Source organism: Ailuropoda melanoleuca, chromosome 5 (assembly GCF_002007445.2).
Source record: "Ailuropoda melanoleuca isolate Jingjing chromosome 5, ASM200744v2, whole genome shotgun sequence".
NCBI classification, from domain to species: domain Eukaryota; kingdom Metazoa; phylum Chordata; class Mammalia; order Carnivora; family Ursidae; genus Ailuropoda; species Ailuropoda melanoleuca.
This window is the reverse complement of record NC_048222.1, coordinates 26,739,415-26,755,908: the sequence shown is the minus strand read 5'-3', so window position 1 is coordinate 26,755,908 and position 16,494 is coordinate 26,739,415. Positions and strand designations below refer to the sequence as shown.

Below are 16,494 nucleotides of genomic sequence, written 5' to 3'. Positions count from 1 at the left end.
GAGGAGCCTGATGTGGGGCTCGATCCCATAACGCCAGGATCACGCCCTGAGCCAAAGGCAGACGCTTAACCGCTGTGCCACCCAGGCGCCCCAGACCTATTGAATTTCTTTAGTGGCCATAGGTATATCAGGCTTTTCATTTTTTCTTTAGTCACTGTGGTCATATATTTTTCTAGAAAATTATTCATCTTGGGGCACCTGGGTGGTTCAGTCGGTTAAGCGTCCACCTTTGGCTAAGTCCTGATCCTGGGGTCCTGTGATGGAGCCCTGCTTGGGGCTCTCTGTTCAGCAGGGAGCCTGCTTCTCCCTCTCCCTCTGTCCCTCTCCCCACTCATTCTCTCTCTCTCGCAAATAAAAAAATAAAATCTTAAAAAAGAAAATTATTAATCTTATCAAAATTTGCAATGTAAATATTTATTGTATCTGACATTATATTCCCTTTAAATTATTTATTTTTGTGTATGTATGCCTTTTCTCCCCTTTTCCTTTTTGCATAATCAAATTGGTCAGAGATTTTTAATATTACTAGTCTCCACAAATATGTAATAAATACTTAAAAACGTTTCCTGCTCTATTGTTTCTTTTTTATTTCATTAATTTCTAAAAATATCTTTATTATTTTCCTCCTTAATTTTTTTTTTAAAGATTTTATTTATTTATTTGACAGAGACAGAGACAGCCAGCGAGAGAGGGAACACCAGCAGGGGGAGTGGGAGAGGAAGAAGCAGGCTCATAGTGGAGGAGCCTGATGTGGGGCTCGATCCCACAACGCCGGGATCACGCCCTGAGCTGAAGGCAGACGCTTAACCGCTGTGCCACCCAGGCGCCCCTCCTCCTTAATTTTTTATGATTACTCTGTGCTCTTTTTCTAATTTCTTTTTTTTAAATACCCTATTTATTTATTTATCCATCTATCAGAGAGAGAGAGAGAGAGAGCTCACGCCCGTGCACACCTGTGTGAGAGCAGCAGGGGAGCAGCAGCCAGAGGGAGAAGCAGCCTCCCTGCTGAGCAAGGAGGCTGATGCAAGACTCCACCTCAGGACTGCAGGATCATGACCTCACCCGAAGGCAGACACTCAAGTGACTGAGCCACCCAGGCACCCCTCTTTTTCTAATTTCTTGAAATACCTGTCCAACTCAATGACTTTCAAACTTTTTCTTTCTCTTTTTTCTTTTATTTATTTATTTTAAGGATTTTATTTATTCATGAGAGAGAGAGAGGCAGAGAGAGTACAAGCAGGGGGAGAGGCAGAGGGAGAGGGAGAAGCAGACTCCCTGCTGAGCTGGGAGCCAGACCGGGGGCTTGATCCCAGCATCTGGAGATCATGACCTGAGCTGAAGGCAGATACTTTTTTCTTTTTTTTTTAAAGATTTTATTTATTTATTTGACAGAGAGAGACAGCGAGAGAGGGAACACAAGTAAGGGGATTGTGAGAGGGAGAAGCAGGCTTCCCACCAAGCAGGGAGCCCAGTGCGGGGCTGGATCCCAGGACACTGGGATCATGACCTGAGCTGAAGGCAGACGCTTAAGGGCTGAGCCACCCAGGCACCCCTGAAGGCAGATGCTTAACCATCTGAGCCACCCAGGTGCCCCCTCTTTTTTTTTTTTAAAGATTTATTTATTTATTTGAGAGAGGGAGAGCATGGGGCAGGGGGAGGCAGGCAGAGGGAGAAGCAGGCTCCCCGCAGAGCAAGGAGCTCTCAACAGTTTATACAGGCAGGATTTTTACTATTGTTCAGTTCAAAGTATTTTAAATTCTATTATTATATTTTCTTTAACATTTGAATTATTTAGAGGTAGGTTTCTAAAGTTTCAAAATACATTAGAAAACATTTAAATTTTTTTCCAAGCATCTAATAAATATTCTTTGTTACTGCTCTTAAATTGTCATGGCTTTTGGTCAGCAATTGTATTCTATATAATTTTGATTCTTTTTTCTAAATGTCTATGTTGTAGCTGAAAAGAATGCATATTTTCTAGTTTTTCTAAGATTCTACATATTTCCCTTAGATCAAGCTTGTTAACTATCTGGTTTCACTCTTCTTTGCCTTTCGTAATTGCCTGTTTGATTTACCAGTTTCTGACGGATGTGAGTTAAAGTTTTCCTTTAATATTTTAGATTAATTTTTTTTGTTTTTTTCAGTAAAGAACCTGGCACAGAGAATCTGAGGGCGACTGGGAGTGGTCCCAGCCAGCCTTGGTGGAGTCCGGGAAAGCTTCTCAGGAAAGAAGTGATCAGCGCCCAGAGGAAGAGGGCAAGTGCCTTGCCAGCCTTGTCTCATTCTCCCATCCAGAGAGAAATGGAGGAGAAAGAGAATGAGAGATGGGTTGGGAGAAAGAGATGTCCTGGGAAAATGCAGGGAAAGATGGGGAGACAGAACAAGATGTGGGGAGAAGTGGGGGAAGAAAGAGAGGGATGGAGAGACAGGTGCCTGGCACACGGAAGGTGCTCACCAAATATTTGTTGAATGAATGAACTAGTGAACAAGCAGCTGGATGTGGGGGAGGGGGTAAAGATGTGTGGAGAGATGTGGGGTGTGAGTAGAGACTTAGGGAAGAAACAAATGATATGAATAAAGATGGTGAGAGGAAAGAGTCGTGGACAGAGATGTGGGAGATAGGAGAGAGAAGGGGAGAGGTGAAGAAAGATATAAGGGAAGAGGGAGGCAGAATGTCAGCATGTGGGAGTAAAACCATTGTTGAATGGATGGATGAGCCCCAACACTTGGAGAGGGAGGTATGGAATGGATGCTGAGAAGAAACCACATCATCCATCAGAGAAGCTATTTCATCCTGAGATGACGAGGGCCTTAACTAGCAGTGACAATTAAGGGATGGGAAGATACTTGAGTTATTTTCGAGGCAGAATGGACAGGACTTAGAGATTATTTGGATGGGGGAATTGAAGTAGAAGGCAGAAAAATATAAATCCCAGGTTTTTGCCTTAACTGACGGGTGGATTGTGCTTCCATGCACTGAGATGGGGACTAGGAGCTGAAGCTGATGATTTTGAAATGCCTGTGGAACACTCTGGAGGAGATGTCTAGAGGACAGCTAGATAGTCCAGACTTGGATCTCAAGAAAGAGGCCTCAGGTGAAGGTGTAGACTGACACGGAGATATAGACTGGAGTCTGGACAGAGAATAAGCAGTAGTTAAAACTGGCTACAACAGGATTGCCTAGGTAAGCCCCATGGTAGATGCTCGCATTTGTTGAATGAAAGTGAGAGAGAAAGAACCCAAAAGTCTGCCAACAGCCGAATCATGTGAAAGCACATGTACAGAGTACAGGAGTCTGGAGAGACTCAGGTCCAGTTGCTTTTATTTCTCTGGGAAAAGGGTGGTAAGATTCCAAAGTGGAGCAACTTCCATGGTGACATGGTCTAAGGTTTAGGCCATGTAGAAGCAAGGAGATGGTTGAAATAGACCAGGTAAAGCAACTGCGAAATCAGTGTATTGAACAATCATTTATTGGGGCACCTGGGTGGCTCAGTCGGTTGAGCATCTGACTCTTGATTTCGGCTCAGACCATGATCTCAGGGTCGTGGGATTGAGTCCCGAGTTGGGCTCTGTGCTCAGCATGGAGTCTGCTGAAGATTCTCTCCCTCTGCACCTCCCCCTGCCTCGCACACACTCTCTCTCTCTAAAAAAAAATAAAATAAAATAAAATAGAAAGAAAGAAAAGAAAAATCATTTGTAAGGTGTGTACGAGAATGTTCATGCAACCCACTTGTACATCAGCCGGTGAGTGGATAAACTGTGGTACCTCCATTTTATGGAATACCACTCAGCAAAAAAAAAAAAAAAAAAAAAAAAAAAAAAAAAGGAACAAGCTACTGATAAACACAACAGATGAATCTCACAGATGTTACACAGAATGAAAGAAGCTGGATACAAGAGTGTATACTATGTGATTACAATCATACGAAGTTCAAGAATAGAGGTGCAATATAGGGGTATACATTTATAGGGGTATAAATCAGTGGTTGCTTCTGGGAGGGGAAAGGGATTGACCAAAAAGAGGCATGGGGGAATTTTCTAGAGTGATAGAAATGATCTGTATCTCACTTGCAGTGTTGTTTACAGGGGTGTGTAGATTTGCCAGAGAACATTGAACTGTGTATTTAAGATCTGTGCACTTAAAGACGTTTTTAAAAAAAGATCTGCATCTTGCTGTATATAATTATATTTCAGTGTTTAAAAATATCATTTATGTGGACATGAAGTCTCCCAGAGAGATGGCAGATGTTGAAATACAGAGGAAACTGGAGAGTTAGCCGCCTGCTTTTGGTGAGTGTGAAGGAGATTAGACCATGACGGAAAGGGGGCGGAAGGTGGTGAGGTCCGATGCATGAGCCTCAGAGGAGAAGCTGTGGTTAGAGACTGAAAGTGGAACGTGGGGGCCCCTAATTCGTTGAAAATGTTTATAGGGACTTGGCCAGAGGAGAAGTCACCCACATCTCACCACTAACAACACAGGAGGAAACCCCTGATAAGATGGGATCACTGGGCTGGGATTCCAGAGTTCCTTCTGGGCCTTCTTCACCTCTTTTCCTGCTCTGAGCTCTGACCACCCTCAAGGCACCCCACGGTGAGGTGTCAAGGAAGTTAGACCAGAGGGGTACCTGGCCCACTCAGTGGTGGAGCAGGTGATTCTTGATCTCGGGGTTGTGAGTTCAAGCCCCATGTTGGGTGTAAAGATTAATTAAAAATAAAATCTTTAAAAAAATAAAAAGTTGGTTTCAAAATAAATAAAGAAGTTAGACCCAAGACGGGTGCACAGCCACTTCACAACTTCTTTATTTGTTGCCCTTCCTCTTGAGTCCCCAGTAAAAGTTTCTTTTGGAAAAGTCCATCCTTGGGCTGATTAGTGCAGCATTTCCTATCCTGCAGGTTAAAGTTCCCTAGAGAGTCTCAGAGCTATTGAAAACAGTCCCTGAATCTACAGATATGCCAGGATTTATTCTAGATGGACTTTTTTTTTTTTTAAGATTTTATTTATTTATTTGACAGAGAGAAAGAGCACAAGCAGGGAGAGCAGCAGGCAGAGGGAGAGGGAGAAGCAGGCTCACTGAGCAGGGAGCCTGATGCAGGGCTCGATCCCAGGACCCAGGGATCATGACCTGAGACGAAGGCAGACTCTTAACGACTGACCCACCCAAGCACCCCTCTTCTAGATGGACTTAAAAAAATCCAAGTACAATCTTTGGAATCCACATTTTTGGATATTGGAAATCTTAGGTAGAGACAAGATATGGAGAGAGCAAGGAATTCCTGAGTTCAGGCACAGCTCTTACAATTGCCATCCTGGCCCCAGACTGGGGAGGCACTGGGGGCTAACACACACTGAACATCCAGTACAGTGAAGTCTGGAAATTGACAGATGTTGTTCTCATCTCACAGATGTGTGAGTAGTGGAACCAGGACTCCAACTTAGGCTGACTTCACTGCTAAGACACATTGTCCTGGGGCGTGGAGCAGTGCCCTGTGTGTGTACTGTGAAAGTAGGGAGCTTTATCTTCAGGCCAGTTCAGCCCTACACCCCCACTCCACTGGTGATGATCTCTACTCCCTCCTCAAACTTTGGGCTTCTCATAGTTGAGTAGAAGAGACAGTTACCTCCACATTGACTCTCTGGGGTGGACATGGGCTATTGATCGGACGATGCAAGGTGAGGAACTGGGCAGAAGCTGGAATTAAGGCCCATTCGGGAAAAACCACCCAACGGTGTCTCAGGCCGCCCCATGCTCCGTTGACCACCAGGGGGCAGCCCTTGCCTCGCCATGGCACCTCCGTTCCACACCCTCAGGTCAGAGGCCCTGAGGAGGAAGCCCGTCTACTGATGGAGGCTGGCTGAGTCAGTCCTCCCCAGATTATGCGGTGCACGTGCTTGTGTAGGTGGTTCGGAGAGGTTAAATAATTTGTTCAAGATCTTATAACTAGGGGGCGCCTGGGTGGCACAGCGGTTAAGCGTCTGCCTTCAGCTCAGGGCGTGATCCCGGCGTTATGGGATCGAGCCCCACATCAGGCTCCTCCGCTAGGAGCCTGCTTCTTCCTCTCCCACTCCCCCTGCTTGTGTTCCCTCTCTCGCTGGTTGTCTCTATCTCTGTCGAATAAATGAATAAAATCTTAAAAAAAAAAAAAAGAAAAGCTAGCTAAACAGTGAATAAAATAATAGATGAGTGGGTTTACCAGTGGGCGACAAGTACTTGCAGAACTCAAGGAGTAGAGCAGACCTCAGCGAGAGGTTTATTCCTTTAATGGAGATCTGAATATGAATGAGTCCAGACCTCTCCAGCGGTTGCTTTCGCTCGGCCAAACCACCCAAGTCAACGCGATCTAAGTAAAATAGGTTGATTGCTATGCAAATGAGCTTCCAAACAAAGTCCCTAGCAACCGCCTGCTACCATCACCAATCAGCTTGCTTCTCCTAATCCCCTCCATGATAGAATTTCTAGAGCAGTCCTGGGGGCGGGCCAGCCTAAAGGGAGGGCAACAGATGGGGTGGGCCTGGGCACAGCTGAGCCAAGAGAGGGGGGAGTCGGTTAGGTCTGGGCCCAGGAGGGCTCCTGGCGGCTTATTCTGGGTAAAGGGTTAGTCTTCTTGAACCTCAGAAGGTAGGGGAACCACATCCTGGTCTCACCCACCCGCCCTAGTGTGAGCTGTCATCTCAGCCCTACCCTCCCTCTCAAAAAACTTAGGCCGCTTGACCATGTGTTGTCCCCGCCTCCTAATGACCCAGATACTGCCGTTAGCAGCATCCTCTCTCCTCAGGGAGGCATGCATGGGGTGCCCGCGGTCCCAGACAGCTGAGGTTCTCGATAAGTGATGTGTGAGTCCTGTGTGCCATAGGAAGCTCCCCACCTGCCTCTGGTGACCAAAGGCCAGGCCACAAGCAGTGGGTGGTTCTTTCTCCACCCAGACCTTACTTCTCAGGTCCCCTTTGCCAACTGGAACAGCCTCTGACATGACCCGGATGCTGTTGCTCATCTTTACTGTGGTCCATCCAGGTGAGAGGGCTTTCTCCCAGAACCCTGAGGGGTGTGGGGCTGGGAGGAGTGAGGATGGGAGAGGCTGACATTGAGGCCTGAGTGGAGTGGCCAGGAAAGGAGAGTGGGAGCGGGTGGGGTCCTCTGGAAGCGAAAGCAACGTGGAAACCCCCAGTTCACAGTTCCCTCCATTTCTCCGTGTTGCCCATTGGGGGGGTCATACTCCAACTTCCATCTCAGCGGTCCTTTCTTCTCAGCCACATCGCAGGAAGATAAAGTTGAAGAACCAGGGTAAAGGGCTTGAAGGGAGGAAGAGGTGAATTTTTTTGAACGGGTCAATTTTAATTTGATGAGCTTAATAAGCCTGTTAAACAAGGCTTATTATCTCGGGTCTAGATGTAATTAGGAGTTTGGGAGACCTAATTAACTCAAAGGGAAGTTTCTTAGTGAAACTGATTTTAACTAACCGAGAGACGTTAACTATCAGCCCTATCCATGAACTAAATGCAGTGCAGACTCCAGACTCAGCTGGGAACCTGGGGCAAATTCGCAGGCCCTACGCTAAACTCGCTGAGTAAAAAACTCGGGGGATCGGGCCCGGGAATCTGTTTTAACAGACACTCAGGTGATTTCTGATGTGCTCTCAAGCTTAAGAACCACTGAAATAGAAGCACGGCGGGTAGATTTCAAGAACTGGAGAATCTGATAGGAGATTTTACTAATTGCTTTAATTCATCAATTTGGTTGAGTTAAAGAAGGATTTCAATCAATTATTGCTATGTCTTCACCTTTATTAGTTAATGCTCTTTAACAGAAAACAAAGTAGCAAGGGTGGTGTACTGTGTGAAAATAATACCTGGAATAATAGACTTAATTATTAGTTATGAGGCAGCCACACTCATTAGCTCCAATTTCAATGGGACAGGTTAAGTTTCAGCAAGACACTACTAGTGAATGTAGCTGGAGAATGATGGGATGGGGTGAGGATGAGAGTTGGTATAGGAAAGGATTTGAAAAAACTATTTAACAAGCAATGTTAAGAAATGAGGCTGCTGGAGAGGAAGGGGTTTCATGAGGTAACAAAGTGCTTGTTCCTCTGGGTTCTCCGTGGTGGGGGAGCTGGGATATTCTACTGAGAGCTCTCTTGTCCTTTCTCTATATTGTAACTGGGGAGGTGTTTCTCTGGCTCTTCTCTCTGCCTGCCAGGATCCTGTGCTCTCTGGGTGTTCCAGCCCCCTGAGATTCGTACCCAGGAGGGCACCTCTGCCTTCTTGCCCTGCTCCTTCAATGCCAGCCGAGGGAAATTGGCCATTGGCTCTGTCACGTGGTACCGGGACAAGGTGGCCCCAGGGAAGGAAGTGAAGAATGGGACCCCAGAGTTCAGGGGCCGCCTGGCCCCTCTTTCCTCTTCCCGTTTCCTCTGTGACCATCAGGCTGAGCTGCACATCTGGGACACCCAAGACTATGATGCTGGAGTCTACGTGTGCAGGGTGGAGGTGCTGGGCCTAGGTGTTGGGACAGGGAATGGGACTCTGCTGGTGGTAGAGAAAGGTGAGATGGGAGGCCCCACTCTTCCTGGAAGCTGGGAGTCTTTCCCTGAGGCCCCCTGCTCTCTGTCCCTCCCTGGGTCTGTGCCTGCTTCTTCCTTAGGCCCCTTTCCCCCCTTCCTTCTACCGCCCCCATGCAGGACCTCCTCGGCTAGGGGCCAGCACAGTCCTCCTCCTTCGGGCTGGACTCTATGCCTTCGGCTTTATCTGTGTGGCCATGGGCAGCACCGTCTATTACCAAGGCAAATGTAAGGAAGGGGGCCAGGGCAGCGGTGGAAGAGAGCTGGAGGAGGGGGAGACAGAGGGCAGCAAGAGGAGGGCCGCGGCGCCCAGCAATGAGCAACTCCTGTCGTCTCTCCTGCAGGCCACCGTCACCTGGAACACACTGCCACTCCTCAGATGGCCTCTGATGAGTGATTCCAGACCCCAGGCATCCAACTCTCTTCAAGAGACCCCAATAAATCCTCCTCTGTCCTGCTGCTAACGCCTACTTAAGAGTCTCATGTACTTCCTTTTCCATTCTCCAGGTACTCCCAGTATGCCCATCTCTGGGGTCCCCCGACTCTTAACTCTCCCTTCTACCAAGCCGGGCCTGGAATAGTCCAAGGAGCGAGCTTCCCAGTAACTGTGCCTGAAGCCCCCTCCCACCACCTTCCCGGGGCTCAGCACCTCCACCTGTGTGGGGGGCAGGAGGGTGAGGTGGGTTCTGCTGAGAAACGGGGAGCATCCCAGCTGATGAGCCCTCCGTGTCAACTCCCCATTCCAGCCAGGCCCATGCGAGTACTCTTTCTGGCCTTCAGGGGAGCTTGGGTTCCTCAACACCCTTCTTCACCTAAGAAATCACTACTCGACCCCAGAACGGGTGGGAAGATAAGTCGCTTAAGTTTTGATGGTGGCCCTGTTGAATGGGACGGAGTTGAGTTGGACTGAGAAGCTTGAGACACGGAAGGTGGTGAGACACGGTCTTTACTGGGTAGACCACAGGGTCCGCCTGGGTTCAGGGGGGCGACTGGGGGAGCGCCAGTGGCTTAGTTCTTGGCAATGCAGGCATAGTCGGTGCTGGGGTCCTCGTTGGCGCCTTCCTTGCGGCTGAGGTACGGCCTCTCGCTGCAGGGCACGGGCAACAGAGATGCGTAGTGGAGCTCTTGCTCTGAGAGCTGGGCCTGGGGCCGGGGAGAAGGTGCTGCTGGGAGGTCTCCAGGGGGTCCCCCTCCCCTGGTCCTTCCTGCGCGCTGCTGCCCCCCCCCCACCGTACCTCACCGCCTTCTCTGCGCCCCCTGCCCTCTGTCTCCACCGGCCTGAGCCCCTGCACTCTTCTCTCGTTGCCTCTTCTCCCTGGGTCTCTGTTGTTCTCTTTCTCTTACCCTGTTCCTTTCTCTACACCATTTCTCTCAGCTCTTCTCATTCTTACTTCTCTCTTTCTGCCTCTTTTTTCTCCTCCTCTCCGGCTCTCTCACGCCCCGGCTTTCCCTTGCTTCTCTTGCCTCCACCCGCCTCAGCCCTCAGCCTCCTCTTCCCCCATCACCTGCTTCCCAGCCCCCAGACTCACCCAGCTCCTCTCCAGCCTCCTCACTGGAAGAAAAGAAGCAGTTCAGCAGACCCTGTCCTCGCACTCCCCCCACCCCAGAGGGGCTTTCCTCCCTTGCTGACATCTCTGTGGTTCCCATGGCCAAAACCCCGGCCTCTCTGTTCGGACACTCTCCTCTCTCACACCTTCCTCTCCCAGGGCGGGTGGGAACTGACGGGGACTTCAGGGAAAGCAGTAGGAAAGGGTGTGGGTGGGGCGACCTGGGGCATTGCTGTGGGCGATGGGGCTCACCTTTCCGATAGAGCCGACACAGACAGGCCGACACAATGACCACAGCCAGGAGCAGGAGCCCCCCCAGCCCCAAGCTCCCACCATATAGGTAAGGGCATAGACCTGCAGGGAAAAGGGGTAGGTATCAGGGACCCATTTCCCCTTCGGCTTACCCCAACTGCTCTCCAACAGCTTTAGAGGCAGAAAAACATACTCAGCTTCCTCACCCCAGGTCGGGTTACCTGACCTCCTACGAGAGGTGCCCATCTCTCACCAGTTACTCACTCATACCCATGACCTGTCACCCCTCAGAGTCTTCCCACTGCCATCTCTGCTGTCTCTGGGTCTCCCCAGGAGGTCCCTTGCCCACCCACACCAGCTGTCCCCTGGCCATCTACTCAAGAATGCACATATACTGCTTTCTATCCTCTGTTCCCTGTACACCCCCCACCCTCCCTGTGCAGAGGGTTACCTTACCTCCCTCCATTCCTTACAAGCTGCCATTAGGTCGAGCACTGAAGACTGACCTGGAGGTCAGGAAACCTAGCCCTGCTCTGCGAGGCTAACTGGCCTGAGCCAAGTCACGTGCCTCAAGTTCCTCATCTGTAAAGTGCAGGGCCCTCTGTTATAACCGTTCCAGAGCTGAGGAGCCCCACTGATGTGCCAACCCTGCCCCGGGCACTTTCCCTTCGTCATCGCTGACCCCCACAACGGAGGGTACTATGGTGCCCATTTCCCTGGTGAGGACCCTGAGACTCGAGTCCAGACTCTTACAAGGAGGTCCAGCCTAGAAGTGGCAGAGCTGGCCTTGAACCCCAGAGCTCCTGAGCATACCCCCTTTCCTCTGCCCTAGGCTTTCTAGGTGGTTCATAGGGGCCTCTCCAGCACTGGGTAGTTCTAGGTTCTGGTGAGGGGCTGACAGAGGAGGAGGAACCAGGGTTTCCAGTGTGAGTGTGGACCAGTGAAACACAGGGAGGGTGGTGTCCAGTGCTACCTGGCAGCCGGGGCCCCTCCCTCAGCCCAGAGCCACTCTGGGGAGCAGGGCCCTGCTTGGCTGGTGTGGGGAGCTACTTCCCACAGACAGATACTGCTGGGGCTGAAGTGGGGCATGGAGGAGTTTCTGGGCCCCCTAACTTCCCTTCAGGCACTTCCTGCCCTGCAACCACTGGTTCCTGTTTGAGGGCAACGAGGGGTGTTACCGACTTCACGCCACCAGAGCCAGCTGCACTGACCAGGGTCTGGAAACTGGGACCCTCCTGGGCTCAAGAGGAATGCTTGGGGTGTGCGTGTGGGTGGGTGGGGGAGCAGAAACACAGGCCGAGAGGAGGGCCTGCAGTCGCCATGAGGGGAAGTGGGGGCAGAGTGGATTGTATTTAATCCTTTGGGGAGCAGAGACAGAGGCTGAACAGCAGATGCCTACAAGGCTCAGGGAACCCCAAAACCATTCTCTCTCCGTCATCTCAGCTTCCCCTCACTGTGGGGTGTGACTGCCCCTCCCCACCCCGTTTTCCCCACCAGGGTTCTTGCTCTCTCCCAGCTTATCCAGAGCCTGTGGCCTGCGGACAGACAGACTCCAGACTGTTCCGAGCTGCCTGGGTGGAGAGGTGTTGCCACTTCAAACATTCTTGCCCCTCCTCTGGCTTTAACGTCTCCCCCAGTCTGGATGCCTCCCTAGCTTCGTCAGGAGAGGAAGTTAGGCTTTGAAGGTTAGGGTTACACCATCTTTCCTTTCAGACTCGTAGGACTGTGAGGAAGCCTATAACCCTCAGCTCCAGCCGTCCTATTGATTATGCAAGCAGTCAGTGAGTGCACACCTCCTCAAGTACCTTCCCTGACTAGCTTCTCCCCAACTTCCCCTCGCCCTGCATCCGCAAGAGCTCACGACCCAGTGCGTATGCGTAGACACACACCCAGGCCCCCGCGTCAGACTGGGAGCTCTGGTAGATTTGGGGTAACTTGCCTGCTTTTCTGGGGCTGTACCTAGCAGGGCACGTGACTGATTAACGAACAGAATCAGCGGCAGCTAGACTAGATGGATGCACAGGAGTACATGAGTACTGCTGATAGCCCAGGACAGAAAGCTGGTGACAAGTTGGTGTTGGGAAAGGAAGTGAGGGCAATCTAGGTGGACTTCCTGTAGGAGGCAGCATTCTGATGTTGAGCACAAAAATAAGGGCAGTGATCTGAGACCTTCTGGATGGAGACCTGGATGATGGCCTCTTAGTGGCACCGAGATAGAGAGAAAGTTGGGTGCTGGAGGATTGCACATCCAGTCCTTAAGAAGGGTGAAGACTGGGGAGCTCATGTGGAGGCAGGAGGTAAGGAGGATAATCTTTGCCTGGGTCCATGTGCATTTGCATTTCCTTCTTCAAATTCAGAAACTTTCTGGCATTTCTTTCCTCTTTCCCCATCCACAATGTTCCCCATGTTGGACAGCAGGACAATATTCACGTTTTTTTTTAACACATTTTATTATTAAAATGTTCAAGTAGAACAAAATTGAAATAATTTTACAGTGAACATATCCCTACCACCTACATTCTAAAATGGGCAGTTTTCTGTATTTGCTTTATCACGTACCCACCAATCTATCTCATTTTTTGGATACCCTTCAAAGTTGCAAACAGCAGTACACATTTTACCCCTAAACCTCTTACCATGCTTATCAGTGACTCGAATCCAGCTTTTGTTTCCCCATTTCTTTTTTGGGGGGCTGAGGAAGGCAAGATTTACATACATTAAAATGCACAAATCTGAAGTCAGCACTCAGGGTTTTTTTTGTTATGTTTTGTTTTTTTAAAATGTCTTGTGGTCAAGGCTCTGGAGCCAGACTGCCTGGATTCAAATCCTGACTCTGCCACTACTGTGTGGCCTTCTATAAGTTCCTTAACCTCTCTGTGCCTCAGTTTCTTCTTAGAGTTTTGTCAGGATTAAAAGAATTATTATATATAAAGTATGCAGATCAGGGGCACCTGGGTGGCTCAGTCGCTGAGCATCTGCCTTCCTTCGGCTCAGGTCATGATCCCAGGGTCCTGGGATTGAGTCCCACAGTAGACTCCTTGCTCGGCGGGGAGCCTGCTTTTCCCTCTCCCTCTGCCTACCGCTCTCGCTGCTTGTGCTCGCTCTCTCTGTTAAATAAATAAATAAAATCTTAAAAAACAAAATTAAAAAATAAGTGTGTCGATCGGTGGCAAGCACTTGCTAAGTGCTATTTGTATAATAGCTACATATTATTATTATTATTACCTAATTGCAGAGATGTCACCAAGAAGGGGACGAGATCTGAGACCACCTCCAACTTCCTTGGACCTGGTCTTTCCTCCCACTGCACTGTCTACCATACCATTCGTTGCTGCTCTGTTTTGCTTCCTCATTCATTCATTTGTCCTTCCTTCATTTGTTCATAAACATGTAGTCAGCACCTGCTAAATGGATGGGGCTCACTCTAGACAGCAAGCTCTTTGAGGGTTGGGGCCGTGCCCTATTGCTCTCCCATCTACACTCTGTGCAGCAAGGGACGTAATGCTCATTTCCATCCCTCCTCAGTGAGTCAATAGTCAGTGGGGAGGCTGAGGCCCCTTTCAGCTGCTATTTCTGCGGATTGGCTTAACTCTGCTTCTCACCAAGCTCTGGGGGTTAGGGGTGAGCGAGGGAATGGAAGGAGGAGATTGGTCTAATGCGGGCATAAGTTCTTCTAAGGGACTCGGATATCCATCCCTCCAGACCTCAGTTTTTGTCCTCCTATCCCAGCCCTTGACCTCAGGGAAGAGGACACAGCCCTCCTTCCAGCACCCACCACTGGGGTGTAGAAGGATCCAGACCGCCCTGGAAATCTGGAGTGCGGTGCTTTCCTCGCAAAGCTGTGCTGCCTGACTTTCTGTAAGCTACCTTCCCTCCCTGGGCCTCAGTTTCCCTCCCTGCTGAACCAGAAGATCTCTAAGGCCCCCTCCAGCTCTCCCTGCAAGCCTGTCTCTTCACCCCAACTCCTTCCCCAGTTCAGAGAACCCGGGCATCCAGCTGCCCCACCCCAGCTCTGGGTAAACAGGAAGCTGGGTGAGGGGAGCAGGGGTGTGTGGAAAGTCCCAGCCAGGTGTGTAGGTCTATGGGGAGGGGGTGGCCCCACCCCCGAGGTATGAAAGCCCCCCTGCCCTGGCCCTGGCTCAGTCTCAATGGGGGCACTGGGGCTAGAGGGCCGGGGTAGGAGGCCCCAGGGGAAGGGCTGCCTCCTGCTGGCTGTGGCAGGAGCCACTTCCCTGGTGACCCTGCTGCTGGCTGTGCCTGTCACTGTCCTGGCTGTGCTGGCCTTGGGGCCCCAGGACCAGGGAGGAGGACTGGTGAGTAGCTGCAACAAGCCCTGGAGGGGCTGAACGTTGCTGAGGCTCACTTACCTCTAGCTATGCCTGGGGCTCTCTGGTCTCATCCTGCTCAGTCTGTCCCCAGTGGGGATGCTTTGTCTGCTTCTTTGCTGGTCATCTTTCCAAGTTCCTGTGATGCTGTTGTGTCCTGATAGTTCCAAGCTCCTTCGTATTCTCTGGCTGTCTCCTCTCCTCTTCCCCAAGACATACTCAGGCCTCCGTCTCTGCCCAAGTGCACATGCCGTGCTTGCTGTCCCTCCCAGGGAGGTTTGTGTTGGGGGATGGGACTGGTAGGAAAAACCACAGCTCTGGAGCTTCGGTCTACCTTGGGAGGGGTGGGGCTGGCATCAGCTAACACTGAACTCTGGGCACTGTGACCCCACCCACCCAGGTAACAGGGACCGCTGACCCGGGGACCCAGGCCCAGGCCCAGCAGCGATTGGGTAAGAGCAGACTATCTCCTCCCCCCACCCTTCAGCCCCTCAGGGATGCCCAGCTCCATCCATCTACATCACCCCATGCACTCTTCCTCCCCGGAAGCCTGCCCTGGTGCCCTGTCTTCTTGGGGGGGCCAAGCATGGAAGGCTGCCCTAGCTCCCAATCGTGGACTCTGCCCCCCTTCCAGGGTCACAGGAGCTGCCAGAGGAGAAGGAGGCAGAAACAGATTCCAGCTCCAGGCTCCCAGCCGCCCATCTCATAGGTAAGGATCTCATAGGTAGTCCAAGGGTGCCCGCGCTGCTGCCCACGGTTAGAGTCCCTTTGCTCCTTTATTGCAGGGCTCGGTTTCCGACCTGCCTCACCACCCAGGGTCCCTAAAGTGCCCACCTTCCGCTCCTCCCGCATTCCATCTTCTTGCTTCCCTCCTGGAGCTGTCAAAACCCCGCCTGGATCTCCCCCCGCCCCCCGCCACCACCGCGCTCCGCACCCCACACTCGGGTGCCCTTGGTCCCCTCCCCCAAATCACTGCAGAGGTGGCGCTGCACGCCCTCGCCCCGCCCCCCGGCTCGGTTCCTGCGGGGGGTTAAAAGCCCTCCGTCTCCCTCCTGCTCACCCTCCCAGAAGTCCCGGGCCTGGAGCCTTCCTCCGGGATCGGGGTCCCGAGCGCCGACAGGCCCCCGTTTCTCCGCAGGTGCTTGGACGAAGGGGCAGGGGCTCGGCTGGGAGGCGAAGAAAGAAGAGGCGTTTCTGAGGAGCGGGACGCAGTTCTCGGGCGCCGAGGGGCTGGCGCTCCCACAGGACGGCCTCTATTACCTCTACTGTCACGTCGGCTACCGGGGCCGGGCGCCCCCTGCCGGCGGGGGCCCGCTGGACCCCTCGGTCACGCTGCGCAGCCGGCTGTACCGGGCGGGGGGCGCCTATGGGCCGGGGACCCCCGAGCTGCTGCTCGAGGGCGCTGAGACCGTCACCCCGGTCTCGGACCCGGCCCGGACGCGCGAGTACGGGCCCCTGTGGTACACGAGCGTGGGCTTCGGCGGCCTGGTGCAGCTCCGGAGGGGCGAGAGGGTGTACGTCAACATCAGTCACCCCGATATGGTGGACTACAGGAGAGGGAAGACCTTCTTTGGGGCGGTGATGGTGGGGTGAGGGCGGGGGAAGCCACTGCCTGGTAGGGACGTGTGACTCAGCCCAGATATTGGGGACCCAGACTCCAGGGACCCCGTGGCGGTGGGGAAAATGCAGGACACTGTCTGGAAACTGATTGCGAACCTGAAGAAAATAAAGAATGTAAAGCGTTAGTGCTGCCGGACGCGGGTGCCCAGGTCTCACCTGTCTTGACTCAGCGTGGGTACGCAGGGGGCAGTTAC

General features: G+C 51.7%; 3 protein-coding genes across 5 annotated transcripts; 2 read left to right on the top strand and 1 right to left on the bottom strand.

Annotated features, from left to right (window-relative positions):
- The first annotated feature begins 6,670 nt into the window (after positions 1 to 6,670).
- NCR3 (natural cytotoxicity triggering receptor 3) lies at positions 6,671 to 15,389 on the top strand. 2 transcript variants are annotated; one of them, XM_034660467.1, is made up of 8 exons: positions 6,671 to 7,010; positions 8,196 to 8,540; positions 8,677 to 8,784; positions 8,901 to 9,063; positions 9,303 to 9,488; positions 14,085 to 14,213; positions 15,081 to 15,132; positions 15,315 to 15,389. In XM_034660467.1, the coding sequence occupies exons 1-4, from the start codon at positions 6,968 to 6,970 to the stop codon at positions 8,951 to 8,953; spliced, it is 549 nt and encodes a 182-aa protein (XP_034516358.1). In that variant the 5' UTR covers positions 6,671 to 6,967; the 3' UTR covers positions 8,954 to 9,063; positions 9,303 to 9,488; positions 14,085 to 14,213; positions 15,081 to 15,132; positions 15,315 to 15,389. The 2 variants fall into 2 exon arrangements, with proteins under 2 accessions (XP_034516358.1, XP_019648395.1); XM_019792836.2 differs by lacking the exons at positions 14,085 to 14,213; positions 15,081 to 15,132; positions 15,315 to 15,389 and having other exon boundaries at positions 6,678 to 7,010; positions 8,196 to 8,784; positions 9,303 to 9,476.
- LST1 (leukocyte specific transcript 1) lies at positions 9,485 to 10,963 on the bottom strand. The gene is made up of 4 exons (XM_011216725.3): positions 10,812 to 10,963; positions 10,356 to 10,457; positions 10,086 to 10,108; positions 9,485 to 9,699 (listed from the first exon to the last, which is right to left on the bottom strand). The coding sequence occupies exons 1-4, from the start codon at positions 10,819 to 10,821 to the stop codon at positions 9,565 to 9,567; spliced, it is 270 nt and encodes an 89-aa protein (XP_011215027.1). The 5' UTR covers positions 10,822 to 10,963; the 3' UTR covers positions 9,485 to 9,564.
- Positions 14,258 to 16,436, top strand: LTB (lymphotoxin beta). Of its 2 annotated transcripts, XM_019792840.2 has the most exons (4): positions 14,313 to 14,668; positions 15,081 to 15,132; positions 15,315 to 15,389; positions 15,819 to 16,436. In XM_019792840.2, the coding sequence occupies exons 1-4, from the start codon at positions 14,504 to 14,506 to the stop codon at positions 16,271 to 16,273; spliced, it is 747 nt and encodes a 248-aa protein (XP_019648399.2). In that variant the 5' UTR covers positions 14,313 to 14,503; the 3' UTR covers positions 16,274 to 16,436. The 2 variants fall into 2 exon arrangements, with proteins under 2 accessions (XP_034516357.1, XP_019648399.2); XM_034660466.1 differs by lacking the exons at positions 15,081 to 15,132; positions 15,819 to 16,436 and having other exon boundaries at positions 14,258 to 14,668.
- Positions 16,437 to 16,494: the final 58 nt, after the last annotated feature.